The sequence below is a fragment of the Sparus aurata genome, chromosome 9 (genome assembly GCF_900880675.1).
Source record: "Sparus aurata chromosome 9, fSpaAur1.1, whole genome shotgun sequence".
In the NCBI taxonomy this organism is placed as follows: Eukaryota; Metazoa; Chordata; class Actinopteri; order Spariformes; family Sparidae; genus Sparus; species Sparus aurata.
In genome coordinates, this window is record NC_044195.1 from 23132087 (window position 1) to 23149672 (window position 17586).

The window sequence follows — 17586 nt, forward strand, 5'->3', positions numbered from 1 at the left end:
TCTCGAATTTTTCCAGCTGTGTTGGCGGAGAGAAAAAACAGTTATTTTTGGACGACAAAACTGGGTATTTTTTAATAGGACCTTGAATTCGTGGCAACAGAACCAGTAAAGAGAAACATGATCTTTTGCTAATAGTGTTTTTTGCACCTAACCCTTAAACAGACTATAAGCACAAAGTTGTCACAACTTAACACTGAAAATTGAAGCATATCCAGGGCTTTGCTGAAAGATACATTTCTAACCTTTATTCTGCCGATCACGTTGCAGGTTTACATACGTTTGAAGTCTGCTGAAGTCTATCCATCACCGAGGACGGGATAACTCGGTTTAAATGACTCCGAAACTCATGAGGTGAACAGAGGCTGTAAAACAACAGGTGACTGTGTTGTAGCAGCGTGGAAATACATTATGGCAATCGCGTCTTTACAGATGGCGACCCAAAGTGTTTGATGGACTGAGAAACAATTAAGCTGCGCAGTGACTATTGGAATGAGATATTCCGACGGCTAATGGGGTGGCGTCTTGCTGTCAGAATGCCATTTACCACACACTGAAACAAGGCAGACGAAGAAGGCATGTGTTAATTTGAGTGCACGATTGTTTGTGTCTATGGTGGCGGGAGTCCAGACGCGCCAAGGTAAGCAAAGACATGACCTTATCACTGCGCGTAAGTAGTCCGATACACAGACTTTATAGGCTGAAATGTGTGTTTCATTAGTCAGCAAAACTCTTGTTATATGGTTAAATACTATGATCGGGCCTTTAACATCCCATCGTGCACACTCGCACACATGGTAATCAGCCTCCGACAACTATGGGACTCCGGCCCACAAGGATGCACCGTCTTCTGAGCCCTGCTTGCTCCTCAGCCTCCATAAATAATTCATTTAGCCCAGCATGGAAAACGCATGTCAATTAGCCAGGTTTATTTTTTTAATTTTTTCCTCCGATGGAAAAAACAGCAGGTCTCTCTCTGTCTCTTCATGCCAGCCAGAGGAGAATGTAGTGAAACAGTGCATTATTTAAACTATCTGGACACTGGCTGGCTCAGACTACACGGCCTCATTCTCCGTATGGAAAAAAAAAAAAAAAAAAAAAAAGCAAGAACAAAGTCTGACAGTGTCAATTATTCTGTTTGATTTAAAATGGGCATAGCTTCTTTTTTTTTTTTTTCATTTGTGGGGAAAGATTCTCAGATTTTGCCTGCTGTGTACACACGTGATTAACTGCTGTCTCCATTACTGCTTTACAAGCACTCGTGTTCTATGTATCAACACTGGCTGCTGAATGTAATTACCGAAGCTCTTCAAGGGAACTGGATCCCTCTTTCCCCATCTGTCTGAGTGTGTAATGACACCAACAACACCACCGATGATTACACATTTATTCCAGTCAACATTTAAAAATTAAAAAAGAATAAAATGGAAAACAATCCTCTTGTACGATATGTGTACTGTAGATAAATCACAATGAGTATAGAGAGAAAGCTCACTCCATCAAAAGCAGACACAGCTGAGACACATCCACACCATCGTTTCAAACATCCGTAATCCACGTCCACATTTGAGTCGTATTCACCACCGCCAAAAACAAATATTGGCGATCCTGATATCAGTATGCTCAAGTGTGTGTGGCGTGTAATTCTTCTCTCGTGAATCGGTGAAGTACAGCCCAATCTGAGCTCGGATTAAAGCAGTGTTTCCTTGTGGTATTACTGTTGGCGCCTCTGTCACAAAGACAGCGTCAGCAACATGGCTACCACCAACAGTCTGGCCACTGTCCAAAGAAAACAACCGTACAAATCACAATTTGAACTAGAAACCAACGTCAACTCTAAATAACCCACCCAGTTGTTTTAACAATAATGCAGGTGTTGTTACTTACAGTTATGATCTAGCAGAAGGAGCGCGTGTTTTTAACCATCTTGATTCAACTCAGTTTCTATCACTCCCCCTTCCTCACATTCATTTTTTATTGACGTTGGTAACAGCAATGTTGCCTAAATGTCAAGTTGTTGGAATTGGAAATGAAAATTACTCATAATAACTTGGTTTTACAGAAAACGGCCTGTAACTTTGCCTGCATCGCCAAGCAAAGTGTCCAGGAGTCCTGGACCTGAACTGAGAGAGGAGTATTAATAAACATTAAATTAAGATTTTTTTTTAAAAAAAAGAAAAGACAATCAATATTCCAGCGCACACCACAGTACGATTGAGACCATTTTATTAACAATATCACTGAAAACAAAAAGGAGTGAACAACTTGTTAGGTGTAGCTTCTTCAAAGTCACTCTTGACGTTTAGTATATTTAGGATCTGGTCTTGAACACGCAGTGATGTACAGAGGCATATCTTCACACTAATTATGACATTTCTTATATCAAAACATTATTTGCTGCACCATCTTAAAAGCCTCTATAACACTGAGCTCCTGCATTAAATAAAAAAACGCTTTTTCTCTCTTATGCTGTTTTGCATAAGAATGTGCATTTCTGATTTTATGTATCCATGTCAGTCACTGTACCTTTTGTCAAGTTTTTAGATTTCCTCAAACTTAATTTTTCCTGCATATGTTATGAAAAATTAAATAAGTTTGTCCCTCTAATATCAATTCCAATATTATTTTAAAATATTGTTTTGTTGCACTCGGTGAGTGAACAGGAATCCAGTATTCATGATTTTTCCTGTCCTTGTTGGACAGAGCCTTGACCCCCTGCTTTGACTTCCCGGAATCACAAACCCAGGAGCCCCCATTATTCTCGCCTGACTGCAGTTTACAGAGATGACTGCGCTGTATGTGTCACGCTATAGATCTGTGAAAGTAATTTCAAATCTTACAGGAATTCCAGTTTCTATTCCCCCCCAGATCCTCATCCTTTTTTTCAGCCAGCCTCTGTTAAGTCAAATTTTTCTTACCCAAGGAAAGCTCACAAAGGATCCGAGACCTTGGGTTGTACTCCTGGTGGATTCGAAGTCAGCACACCCGAAACAGCATCGGTTTTTCATAATAAAGTAAGGTTAAATTTAACAACAGCACACTTTAATCAAAGTGGGATTTGCAGACGTTCTGCTCAAGACAGAGGGGTCTACCCTGGAGTTATTGTCAGCAGCGAACACCACAAGCAGCCCTGTTGCTTGGTTACTGTGCCTGCAGTGAATCGTGACTCTGATGGCCTTGGGCTGCTGAGGTAGAATTAGCTCAACTGAACAGGATTTGAGACAGAATTTGATATTTTGTGTCCCTCAGAACCAGTTGAAGAAAAAACACAAAAAACTGAATTTTTCAATTGTGTTCCGGCTCAAGAGGAGCACAACAAGGGCTCTGGAATATATTTAGATTTCACACTTGCACCAATTTCCTGTCATTCTCTTTTCGCAGTTATACCCAACCAGTTGCACTAAAACAAAAGCACAAAAGTGTTTTACTCAAGACTATACATGTTTAAGCTTCCCTGTCAACCATCAGGGTGGAAAACTTGCAAGGTGTATAAAAGTATGTTCTCTAACCAATTGTAAGTTTACAGCTTTCTAATTGACAAGCAGCTGAAGAGCCAGTGGATGATGAAAATCTTGAGGCACATTCGGCCATATTTCAAGATAAAACAACATATTTGATAGCTCGTTAGCTGATGTTAGCATTCAACAGCTTCCTAGCTACATTACATTACCGTTTGATTACAGGTTTTTTCTTTTTCATAGTGCTTTTTCACATTTTCTCCATGTTTTTCGCATTGGTTTATATCAGTCGTGGCCCTTTTACTTATTTACCATCATCCTTGTATTTATGAATGTAAGCATATGAAGAATAACTCCTCACAGCACGCTGACCCTATTGGGTCAAGCTGTAGCTTGTGTGGAGGCGACCAAAAACTCACCCCGCTTTGTTTTGTACGTCCTTTCACCATTTATCATCATCGCTTCTAGTTTATTCTGTTAAAAAAATTAATGATCCAAGGAAAGCTTGCTTTGGCACATGCAGTCCGCCCTCACACAAAAAATGTCGGCTTGGCAACCAAATGGAGGTTTATTACGTTAACCCACGCCGGTGCATTCAAAGACAAAAAAAAAAGGCAGCAAGTTTAGACTAGTTCACACCGCTCACATGTTCAGACACAATGTAGCAGTTGGCTGTTAAATGACATGTGCAGGTCAGAGACAAGTACACACAGTGGTTTCGATATGTTTCTGAATTATTAAACTATCCCCAGGGCTCCTGTGCTGGATGTTACACCACTACCACTGAGTGGCAGTAATGATCACGGTACAGTAACAGTAGGAACCACATTTGCCGTGTAGATGGAAACTGCCCCCTCTACGTATTTATCTCACAGGCTTTACTCCGTGGCCTCTCACTGTGCTATAGGAAGGTGTTGCTCAATCGAAGAAAAATGCCGAAGTGGAGGAGTGAGGCTGGTAAACTTGGGTCAGATAGCTGGCGGTTAGATCAATACCGGCAGTCTTTAGAGAGTCTGTAAACGGAACCTTAAGTTACAGTATGCTATATAACAAAATTACTCATAATAGCATCGGCCTAGTTCAAAATAGGAAAGGTAGTGGACTTATTTTGTACCGTGTTCCTGCGATTAGCCGTGTACCATAATAAGCTCCAATGGCACCATCATACACATGATGTATTAAAGATCTGAATAGGTTTTAATGCCACTTTAACAGAGTTTAATGGAGCTCTAAAGGTCTTTGCAGTAGCAGAGAGCTAAACCCCCCGCAACTTAAAGAGAAAACATGCAAAACAGATAAAACACAAGCAAATTAAGAAAGTGTCTTCTCCAACATGTGCAGCATGTTGTAGTGGTATATATGGTGGTTAAATGGCTAATACACTTTAATAAAGTTAAACTACCTGGGAAGAAGAATCCATCTACCTTGTTGCAGTCATGCTGTGTTTTCACCTACTCCAAAACCGTCCCATGCCAGGCTCTGCTTGAGGTTCTTGGTGATGGTCATGAATGTTTCTATGCCATCTTTCATGACCAATACATTGTGTTTGGGCATGTATGAGACAGAAGTCCTTGTCTTCTGGTCTCGTCATTGTGCTGCTAAAGGTTTTAGATGCATAATTTTGTCCTTGTTTATCACCATTTAATTGATCAATGATGAGAAATGCCTTTTCTTTTTACTTTATTGCAAACAACTTAAAAATTCAGTGTTTTCCTTCTTATTCGAAATGGCACATTTATCTGTAAATATGTATTTTAAAGATGGGCTTAGCTGTCTTTTAGACAATGTTATACAACTCCCTTAAATCGTTGGAACATGTTAGTATTTTATTTCTAAGAAATCCGAAACAATCTCCTTCCCTAGGTGTAACAAGTACATTCAAAATGAATAATGCAGTACACTTTGTTAAGAAATGTGCAAGTGTTGCCAAATTGGTGATGTTTTCTAAAGGCAGCAATTTCCTGGAGAAAGACAAGTGATCGGTGAGTCTCATCCAAAGCGTCAGTATTTGATGGGACTGATCGTCTTCATCCATCTTAGTCCAGGAAGATACATTTTGTTTAATTAATTTGCTTGCGGTCTTAAGTTGCTGCTCAAGCTGTCGAGCTCTCAGGGCGACCATAAATTTCTCCTCATAAGAATGGGGGATGCTTCCGATTCGACAGAACTAATTGGAACATGTAACATTTGGTTTTGGCCTAAAGGGGACGATACCACAGACATTCTTCATTTTTCTAGGTGTACATGTAACACTTTGACACCCCAATAAGTGAATACCCAAGTTAAGGTTACTCTGTTCAATATTTCTGTTCTTTTGTTGGCATTTCTGAATGTATACTGTTGCCAACACTACAGTAAACACAATGCCCTGTTTCAGAGTCAGTCTGGTAGATTTTCTGATAACCTCTGGTAACAAACTGTTTGATTTTGTGCCTTACAGTACACTATCTTGTGTCCCAGGAAGATGCATTGTGGTGTGTGTGTGTGTGTGTGTGTGTGTGTGTGTGTGTGTGTGTGTGTGTGTGTGTGTGTGAGTGAGAGAGAAAGAGCGAATGGGCAGTTGCTGGTGTGAAGGAGAAAGCACCCTGATTTTAATTCATGTCCAGTGGAAACACAACAAACACACAGACACACACACACACACAGAGCAGACACCATGTGACCAAGAGAACTTCATTGTGTGTCAGTGAATTCTTACAAAACATAAACATGTGCAGCAGACTGTAAGAGTCGGGGATTATTGCTATACAGAATTAAATGCACCATTTTAAAATGCAGAGCAGGTTCAAACGCACTCAGTTTGAGACATCCAGCGCACACACACACACACACACACACACACACACACACACATACAAATCTAAATATATATAAACAGATCAGTTGTCATCAACCTCAAACTTTAAAGCTCCAGGGCTTCAGGCTATGACTCATCTTCTTCTCATAAAAAAAAGGCTTTCCCTCATTACAGCAACTTTATCGACAGCTGTTATCTAGAGCCAAGCATATAGTACATTTTCACTATGATGTAGTTTTGACATTTTAAATTTTAAACAAAATATTTGAATTGAAAACAGTTCATTTAAAAAAAAAAAGGCATTTGGCCAAACGTTTGGTATTTTGAAAGCACTGAGAAGTTAAAAACTTTCATCATATTCACAGAGGACCTAAAAAAAAGTAAACTAAACCACTGATCATAATCAACAGATAAAAACATTGGTAACACCAGCTGTGTAAATACCCTAACTGGTCAGCCTTTATAAGAGAGGTAAACGTTATAACTAAAGGTCTTTAATGCTTTAGAGCTCATTTTATAAGCCATTAATAAGGATAACTTTTGGTTTACCAGGTCGTTCAACATTTCTGATTGGTACTATTCCATGAAATTTTTGTGTGTGTGTTAGCTGTTCACTAAGTGAGACTGTTCAACCTCTGACCTTCTGAGAAATATCTGCAGCGCATCCGGTCTGAATTACAGTTTTTAATAATGTATTCATATTTACATGTCCAGACTTTAATTACTGTACTCACTCGACCATTACAACTATGTGTTGTCATTAATCAGGTGTACAACCTGGCAGCCCAAAAGTTGTTTGTTAATGGTTTATAATTCATTTATGTGATTTGGTAGAGGCAACTCCTGACAGACTGCATCTCCCGCCACTGAAATAAGTCTGTTTTACAAAGGGCCGGTAAAGATACTTTAGCTCGGCTGGCTGGCCCGTCTTTGCTCGTCATCTTTCTGCCGGTAGTGGAAGAGGCTTGTAGTGTCGAGCTCACCCGCGTAGCAAATAGCCTCTGCAAACATCTTGACCACCTGATACGCACAGAAACAAAAACATTGAGCTGAAGCAGAGAGAATATGTATGTAAAGACTAACTGAAAACATCACCTGTGTGATGTTTACTGACCTGGTAATTGGTGATGAGGGGAACACCGTGGTCGACAGCCATTCTGCGGATGGCGAAGTTGTCCTTTATGTGGCGAGTGTTGTTATTGGGCAAGTTCACCACCAGGTCGATATGACCCTCGTTGATCAGTCTGTGAAAACAAATAAAATCAGGGTTATTCGATCAGAGCAGTAAATGTAAACTATTTAAAGGTGCACTATGTAGTTTTGGGGAAGAAATTTTAAAGTGAAACTCTCGCCGAAAAGCAACCAAGGCTTTATTTGGGATTGAATATGAGTCAAACCTTTGTGTAAAAGCATAATTACGACGAAAGAGGCACTTTTAAGATTTACCGTAGTTTCGGTTTTGGGCACGTTAATTTTGAACGGGAGAGCTAGGGGCATGACATTCAAGAAGGCTCGACACAACATGAAACTTTGCTCGTAGCATCACCAGGGTCTCGACCTGACAGGCAGGAGAGTAATGGTGAACCGCTCCTCAAGCGTGCCTGTCAGGTCGCACTCAGGGATCGACACTTTTTGCCTGCCATGACGGCAACGCACAGGAGATGCAGCAGCTAACGTGAGTAGTTCAAAAACCTTCTTTTTCATAAACTCTGTGTACACAAACAATGTTCTCAATGCTCTTGTTCATGAGTAGAGACCCTGGTGATGCTACGAGCAAAGTTTCATGTTGTGTCGAGCCTTCTTAGTGTTCTAAAAATAGCGATGCTAGCATATCATGCCCCTAGCTCTCCCGTTCAAAATTAACGTGCCCAAAACTGAAACTACGGTAAATCTTAAAAGTGCCTCTTTCGTCGTAATTGTGCTTTTACACAAAGGTTTGACTCATATTCAATCCCAAATAAAGCCTTGGTTGCTTTTTGGCGAGAGTTTCGCTTTAATCAGAAGATGACTGATTTGTGTATACCCAAACAAACTAAATAAACATACTGACCTTAAGGGTCAAGACAATTTCATATTGTTTGACTTTGTTTATATGTGGTGGACCCTGCCACCTTTCTAGCTTCAAACAGTGTTCTGGGGACCTTATTTTCCTCTGAGAACAGCTTGTTTATTCAGTTATGAAACAAATTAATATTTCTGAGTTTGTATTATTACCTCATTAACATTGTAAATAGAAAACATTCTGAGTAGGAATTTCTTCTCCAGAACTACATAGTGACCCTTTAAAGAACTCTGTGTGATATTTGTGATAATAATGATAATAATAATAATTCCTTTTATTTATAAGCGCCTTTCAGGTCACCCAAGGACACTTTGCAGAAAGATAACAAAACAGCAGTTAATGCCAACAGGCAATACAGGAATAAAAAGACAACAACATCAATGAAGTATACAAATAAATTATACATAAAACAAACAATAAAAGCATTACAAATCAATGTAATTCAAAAACTAATATAATTGAATTAAACGACCTCCTGTCATTGGATGAAGTTGCCTCTAATCTGGATCCCAATGAGAGTCAACAGCTAAGAGCACAAACATGGCCTCAGTTAAAATAGACACAATTTTAGAACAGACGGAGCTTTAAATGGCATAAAAGTTTAGTTTTTGTCATACTAACTTGGAAAACAAATGTGAACACCTCGCAAAAAAAGGGCTGTAATCCTCTAGCGGCCCACAACTGCTGCCGTATTTGAATATATTTTGTTTTTCTAATACACACACACACACACACACACACACACACACACACACACACACACACACACACACACACACACACACACACACACAGTATAGCCCTGGCTTCTGTGTCACCTTTTTTCATCCGAAGGCCTTTGACAGACAGCCTCGAATTAGAGCTGAATTCTAATACAAAATATGGAGGACAGACAACAGTGACAACAAAGGTCATGTTCCTCTCTATAAAGAATTGGCCTCTATGCCACCTCGCACAGCTGATGCCAGCCAGCCTTTGTGTATATGTGTTTATGTATGTGTTTGTGTGTGTGTGTGTGTGTGTGTGTGTGTTGCTCAGGTGTACGCCTATTACATTCTTTTTAAGTCCCCGTCCTCACCAGATGATTTCCAGACATATGCTCCAGATGGCTCCATCGTAACATGATCATGACTTGTTTGTGGAATCATTACCTCAGTATTGCAGTCACACACTGCCTGCTACAATTACTTTAAATTCATGCAAGAACGTTTCGAGAGGTGTCGTACCTCTCACAGCTGAAGGTGTCTGTTGTAAAACCATTCTTTCCTCTCAACAATAACTAGCAGAGACGCAGTCAGCTTCACTTGAAGTGCAATCGACTAAGGTGATAACTAATGTCGTCCTAGTTTTTGAATGCTAAGAAAGTATTCCTTATATTTTTGTTTTCATTTGTGGCCCCAGCTAAAAACTCAAGATGCTTCAGCTGCTTTTATGATATCCCCAAATTTGACTTGGCATTGATCTGACATAAGACTTTCTTCATCCTCCTTGTTCAAGCCCCATTTCTGGCTAATGCAATGGCTCTGGACTTCTAAGTCTGCTACATCGTCTTTGATCTTATCAGCATATTACAGAGATAATGAAGGGGCTATGCCCTTAGATCTTAAGGCAGTATCTGATTAGATATTAGATAAGATATCCCAATTCTGAATCTAATGATTCGCAATTTATGTATAACTTAAGCCTTGCCTCAGGAAACCAAAAGAAAGTCTTCGCCTCAGAGTTTTATGTTAGCTGCTTTTCCATGTTTGTAAATTTTCAAACATAAACATCCATTTAGTGTCAAAATTAATATTTCCCGAACCTCTGAATGCTGGGCAAACTGGTGTCCCCTCCCTTCTGAGAGGGCCAGGCAACAGGAGAAGCAGGCACATCGTTGACACAAAGCCAGGCAGACGTGGCTTCAGTAGCATAGAGCTAGAAAACAGAAATGAGGCAACATCACAACATATTCAGAATGTCATAAGGAACATCTTTTTCTAATAAGGGTGGAAGAATAAGAACAGGCAGCTTCATCAATCGTAGAGGAAAAGCTGTCTGATTTTCAGTGACATGTCTGGTTTGTAGCCTTTGCAACATACAAGCTTTCAGTGCTTACTCACCTTGAATCCCTCCTCTTTCAGCTGGTGGGCTGTAGCCAGGAAATTGGGTCGGAACGAAAGCTGGGATGACGTGAGGGGAGCAGAAAGACAAAGAAACAAAATGCAGCCTTATAAATACAGAGCCAAGATGCATTTTGTACAGTTCATCATGAAAGGTTTGCTTTAAATTTCCTCTTTTTAAATCATTAGTCATACGGTGCAATCATGACGCATTCACGCATGATGGTAATTAGGAATATAGATTCATGACTGCTATACGTGTGTGTTAGGTAACCATTACAGACTAAAACTTAGTTTACAGACAAAGTAAAAAGACCTTATGTCTGTAATGCCACAGTCAATATGATCCAGGACCATCTTTGCCTTCTCTTAGGATACAAAGGTTTGTGTTTTTCTTCAGTTGTCTGTCGCAGTCTGGATATCTACTTAGTTAGGTTCAGGTAAAGGGCTGAAGTTTACCCTTCTCTGTTAACCATGTGTTAGAAAGGGTTCTACCATGTCTCTTTCCCAGGTCACATTTTAAAATGTGATTGGTTAGTTGGAACAAAAGAGAACAACACCAAATCCTCCAACTCGACTCCAACTCTAACAATTTGAACAGTGTTCCTGGCATGTGATTAGACGTGCTGAATCATCAGCTCCAGTAAACAATCAGACCCCTTCACTTTTTGTTAGATAATGTTGTAGCGTAATGGATATGATTTTATGACACAAAATGCAATGGGAGTCAGTGTGGAGCAAAGACAGATAGCAGTATGTATCAAAAATCGTATTAATAGGTTCCCAAATGAAGGATGAGTTATGTGAACCGTGTGTGATGGAGCAGCTTTTCTAATTCTGGAACCTCTGTTGCCAGTTGCACTATTTATATTTGTTCTAAATCTGCTCACATTTAAGGATAAGTTCACCAAAAAATGAAAATATTCAGTCATCCCATGCATCAGCAGTAGATGCGAGACTATGGTAGATAGATAACGCTGAAAGGCAGTTTTGCCGTGAAGCTCCGTAAATGTTTTGTGGAAAACGAAACTTCAACCAACATTCTATATGCACGAGGTTGAGTAGATGATGACGGAATTCTATTTTCCGGGATAGGTGTGGCTGATGAATGCACGATACTACGGTCGGCCCATTGACATCATTGATAACAACAACAACAACAACAACTTGCACTTTAGATTCCTAGTTTTGAAATGTGTTGCATCGTCACATTCCTAGTTTTGGACTTTGCTTTGCACAAATTTCTCAATTTCTGCCTCGCTAAACTAAGTTGATGTGGAGCATCTGATTAAAATCTCCCAGGCTCTCTCAGATTTTCAGTGAGGTTAATTTGAGTGCAGGTTTTTTACTGGGCCACCCGAGGGCTTTAGAGATTGACCCTGAAGCCACTCCAACATTACAGTTGGAGTGTGCCAAGATTACAGTGATTGTGCTTTTCAAATTAGTTTTATAATTTCTTTTTATTTTCAGTTTTCCTTTTATGATGAGTATTTCAATAACTGGTTATTATTTTACATGCATTTGAGGGGCATTTTTATGTCAACAAAAAGAAAGATGAAGGCTTTAAATTTGGTCAATATGAAAATAAAACTATGTGCAAAAAATTTGAAGAAATCTATGTACAGATCTTCTTACAGATAAAACTAATACGGTCTGTTTTATATTGCTGGAATGTAAATCCAAGAGTTGATTTTGGCTTTGTGACAGTTTTTAAGGTCATAATTTCAAATATTATATTTGTCTCACAAAAAAAAAACAGGATGCAAAGAATGAATATGAAATCAATTTATGTTGTTAGACATTTAAATGACCCGACCCATTTTATGGATTCCAGCAAACACACCGAAAAGTGCTGAAAGCTCCTTTGTGAGTTTTTCACAGCTAATTTGCAACTGATTATGCTCAAACTGGGTGCCCTTCAGCTTTGTAAACAATACGCTTGCTAAAATTACTGCCGTCTCAACCAGAATCGTTGAGATGTGGTTTGATATCTTTTGCAGCCTACCTTAATAAGTCTTATATGACACACAGTTTTCTAATTTGGTTTTCAATTTTGACACAGAGCCTGGGTATTGGAACAGAAAGTGGTGCCTCTAATTAAAAGACAGAGGCGAACAGTGAGAATTCGGGAGAGTGTGACAGAGAGAGAGACTTTGACAAGAGTTGGAAGACAATAGACAGCCACAACTGAGATTGTAGCTTCATGTACAATATACATACGCTATGAGCTATACTTAATATTCTCTTCTTCATAGTATATCATTTTGCTTTTAGTATACAGTATGATGTGCATGAAAGCAAGATTCACCTCAGTTCTGTTTTCGACAGCTACTGTCCCTTTACCACTCTTTATTTCAATATCAATATCTCCATCAAGATTGTGCTGTGAGCACAAAACTGACTTACTAAGTTGATAAAGTTAATGCATTAGCAAACAGCAGCTTATTTTTACAACATTAACATTCATTTGGAGTTGTATTTTGTTTTAGGTCTGTTTTGTTCTCCGCAATGTCCTGTGGCAAATGTCTGACTCTTAAACAGCTAAATGCTTAAAGCTGCTACCTGTGTTTGTTTCCTTTATGGTACTGGGCAGATAGCATTCAGCAAGTTTTTAGAGGTTTACGTGCAGTGGGGCTGTACCGGAGTCATATAATGAAGCACCATTCTTTATCATTTGATGACTTGATATATAGTGTGAAGTTCTGAACATATTGCAAACTTGAATGCTTTTCTATCTAAATCTGATTTGGGTATTGTGATAATACCAGGATGTCCGCAGCAACACAAGAGAAATCACCACCGTTGAAGACAGCATAGTGGAAATGATCTGTCACATCTGTTTACATAAATGCCTTCGGCTGATGATGCGTGTCGGCCTTGAAGAGTTGTCCCATTCCATAGGGGGAGATTTCAACCATTATTCATTGTAACTTTGTCCTGGGGGCAAAAAAAACAATCAAAAATGAGGGGTAGGGGTAAAAATTGGAAAAGCCTGTTTTGAAATGTTGAAGACTCCCTGGAAAAGCCTAGAAAATGGTTGCTTAGCTATGGCTGGACAACCAATGAATTGGTAGAGGTATTTTGCCAACTGGAACGGTCAACTGGAACAGAGGGCAACAATTATAGAGCCCCGACAGACAGACATTTCCAATACAGGACAACCGCATCAAAAGAAAAGAGAGACACAAAATAAAAGTGTCTCTGTGCTTGTTAAAATATACCGTATGTAGCCATTAGCTAAATTTGCAGGAGGTACACTGTACCATGGCAACAGTCTACTACAAGGGAGTCCACGTACTACCGCCCTAAAGCTGGAGACCTCAAAATAAAGTAAATGGTAATTAAAGTCTGTTTCAGTCTTCCTAGCACACTCTTTCTTAAACCAGGTGGAGGTAAATCATATCTGCTGCGTGTTCTGGTCCTGTCAGCCTAAAGGATTTCTGCTCGTCAGCCACATTACGGTGCACATGTGACCTCAGGTACTTGCCTTGAAGTGGACATGTTCCCCAAGAGCACCAATTATACAGCTAGTGTTGTGAGTGCTTTGTTAGAGCTGCATTAGTCAAACCGGCAGTTTGGCAACCCAGGGTGGCAGCACAACTTAATTACCAAAACTCATGTAATGTGGAATCATTAAACAGTGAAGTGCTCAGGCTCACATTTTGTTCTTTTCTGCAGCTGAGAAAGGAGAGAAGAAGTGTTTTGGTTTTTTTGCAGGAAGTTTATCAAGGGACGCTGACTAACCTTCTTTTGACAGAGCTTGTTTTTGTACTAAACTTGTTTTGTCATTTTTTTTGGAGATGTTCCTCTTTGTCTGTGCATTACTTATTATCCATTCAGGTATTGTATGAGGGGCATCGCCTGATAACTGATACGCATTTTAATCTCGGTGGCTCACCTTAGAACTGTTGTCTTTGTCTCACAAGAGTTGTTAGGTATGGCATGAATCAAAGTGTGATTTGGTGTGAAACAAACTGAAAAGTGCCAGACTGGCGTTGTAAGAAGCGGATAGCCTAAAAGATTTAGGCCATCTGTTCAGAGGACACCTCGCATTTGTTGTCTTGCGGGCAGGAGGCACCAAAAGGAAACACAAACAGGAGGCAAGTGGACTTCCAGATGGCTATAGTCTTACCTGAATCCCAATCAGGATGCCCTTCTGCGGTAACTTGAAGCCTGTGGAGAGCATAGCCTTCAGGAAGGCTGAATAAATGTTTGGTCCAAAACATGCTACCTGCAATAAAACACAAAAATAGACACACGTGACTTACTTCGAATTAGATGGGTGAAATAAACTATGACAAAAATGTAAACAAAAATGGGTTTCTGAGGGACTTACTTCTCCAGTTGAGGCCATCTCGCAGCGAAGCACAGGGTCTGCATCTCTCAGCCGCGGCCAGGAGAACATGGGGGCCTGGTGACAAAAGAGAAGAGGGAGGGATTTGTTTTACATCCCCTTGTTCAGCTGTAAACAGTAGTTACCTCAAGTCACAATATCATGTGGTCAACGAAAAGGCAGCTTTCTTGACAGTGAACCATTTTCTATGACTGTTGTGTACATACAGATTCAGGATGAAAAAATTATTTTTTACCAGAACATTTGGGGTAGTACAAACTAATAAATACTGCAAAGAAAGTGGCCATCAATAGAGAATCATTTCCAACATGAATGGCAGCAGTCCCTTGGAATAATTTTAGGGATTTTACAGCACTGCTGCCACCAAGAGGTGACACAAAGCTTGCATTCCTTTAGAAAGTAACAGGTGAACTAAGCCTGTGACAGTTCTTTAGTAATGAATTAAGTGTCTTCTCCCAGTCATTTCATTTTGTGTCCTGCAACCGAGCAAAAAAATATTTTATTCCCATGGATTCAGACAAGATGTGTGAGCTATATGGGTCTGGGGAGGAAACATGGATCTACAGTACAGGGAATGTGCAATACACTAACTTTTTAATTTCATGACAGATGTTGACATGCACTTTAAAATGACTTCCTTGACTGTGATGACATTCAGTGCGTTTACATGCACAGCTTAGTCAGATTACAGCCATAGTTCGACTATGGTACTCAATCAGACAACTGCAATTGTCCGAGTATACATGCCGGTGAGAAAATCGGATTATTGGCCGGAGCATGTCATACCCCGGTACGATAGGTGGCGCTGTACCCATTTCAACTAGTGGTAACAGCACCTTCTCTGGCTGACCTCTTTACGTCACAAGCAACAACAAACTGCCTCGGCATTCAAGAAAGATGGCGTACGAAGAGCGAGACGAAGCTACATCTTTGTACATTTCATATGGTGTACATGATAATTACACAAACCAGATGCACAATGGCGCTCTTTCTCACGATGATTCCGGAGGAAAGACGCTGCCGTCGCCGTCCTTCTACTTCCGGCTCACAGCCCTGGGAAAGACATCTCGCGCCTGTGCAGAACGCAAAATCCGATCCGATCTGATAAAACGTATACATGCAGGCGTAATGCGACTATCAATCGAATAATCTAGGTGTTTTAGTTCGACTATGAGAAATCCGATCCGGTCCGATTTTAGTCAGACTAAGGTGTATACATGCATCTTAAAAATCCGACCATAGTCGGACTAACACAGTAATTCGTTTTTCTTGAGTGTCATGTAAACGCACTGACTGACAACGACCACCACAGACAATGTGGTTGTTTGGTGGTTTTTGTGTAACTGATGTATTTTTAATGTCTATATGTTCTGTACCGTAGCACAAATTGCCTCTCGGAGGACATTCAAGTTTTTCTAAGTCCAACTATGAAACTTTAGGGCACATCAGAGAAAAGAGGGAGAGGTATGGTAACATAAAAAGTTAAAGATGTTAGTAATACAACGGTCGGTGTGGAAGTACTAAAAAGGGGAAAATGTGAAAAGAAACAAGGCTTCCAAACTGCAGGCCAGACCAGTCGCTTTAACAGCCTCCACACCGAGAAGAAGGAGGCCTCGAGTGATAGAGCAACAGCAGGGTGAGCCAGAAGAGAAAGCAAAAGACAAATACAGAGCGAGAGTAGACAAAGAGGAGGGAAAAAATAAGAGACGACTGAATAAAATGATTTGAATAAGAGGAAAGTAGAGGAAGAGATTAAATGAAAGCAACACGAATAAAAGAATGAACGTATAGACAGGAGAAATAAACTGAGCAATTAAAGGGAAAGAGAATAAATTAATAGAGGGAATGAGAGATAAAAGTATGCAAGTAGTGATGGAGAGAAGAGAATGATTAAAAGGAAACCGTCTGTACAGGAACAGAAAATAGCTCCTTGTTATTTTATTACAGACAAATTAAGAATAGTGGGGCGCCATGTTCAAAGCCATTCTTATTTCTCCATTTAAAAAACAGACAACTCCCATTACCTTGAGAAGAGAGAGAAATGGTGTGGCATTGTGTGGGTAATGTGTACGCACACACGCACATATAGAGGCAAAGGGCCACTAGGGGGGTATTCATCCTTGAAGCGGGCTATCTAATCAGCTGGATGTAATGTTCGCATACTAATGTAAGGAGGGACGAAGAGCAGGGAATGCAGACGGGGAACCAGCATCGCTTATCACGGCTTTGTTCAAAGAGTCAGGGAAAAAGACGGAGGAGTATGCAGAGATAAAATGGCAGAATGTAACCAAGACAGAAAATGAAACGGAGGGAGAGGAGAGCGAATAACCGTGAGAGGGAACTTTTGAAATGTGCAATAACAGAGACAAGAAACTAGAAGAACAAGAAGAGAATTTGTGAAATGCGGAAAGTAAGTGACACAAAGTGGGTAAATAAAAGGGAATTGCAAAATATTCCATTAAAAAAGGAAACCCCTCTACTAACTTTAGAACCAGATCCAAAGTGGCCACTTAAAATTTAAAAAGCTAGGAAGTGGAAACAACCATAAACAAGAGCCGCACATGAAACAAGCAGAAAGTGTACACAAGCCTTCATGAGCAGCATTATGAAAACCTCAGTGGTCTCAGTCATAATCGTTTGTTGTCCTCCAATTGCAACAGTGTGTCTCCGCGACAGAATGTCTGTGACCGTCACAATAACCAGAGCTCTGTAACTACAACACCCTAACACACACACACACACACACACACACACACACACACAAACAAACACTATTTTCCCCATCTCCCTGTCCCACACCGACCGCCCACTCCTAA

At 40.1% G+C, this 17586-nt stretch overlaps 1 protein-coding gene across 1 annotated transcript in view; it reads right to left on the bottom strand.

Moving 5' to 3' along the window:
• Positions 1-6015: 6015 nt before the first annotated feature.
• The window catches only part of cps1 (carbamoyl-phosphate synthase 1, mitochondrial), a 61098-nt gene continuing 49527 nt past the window's right edge, over positions 6016-17586 (bottom strand). The window contains exons 33-38 of the mRNA XM_030429377.1: positions 14753-14827; positions 14549-14647; positions 10417-10476; positions 10119-10231; positions 7367-7496; positions 6016-7272 (exon numbers count right to left, since the gene is read on the bottom strand). Coding sequence (XP_030285237.1) covers positions 7159-7272; positions 7367-7496; positions 10119-10231; positions 10417-10476; positions 14549-14647; positions 14753-14827 — 591 coding nt within the window. The 3' untranslated portion in view covers positions 6016-7158. The remainder of the gene's footprint in view (positions 7273-7366; positions 7497-10118; positions 10232-10416; positions 10477-14548; positions 14648-14752; positions 14828-17586) is intronic.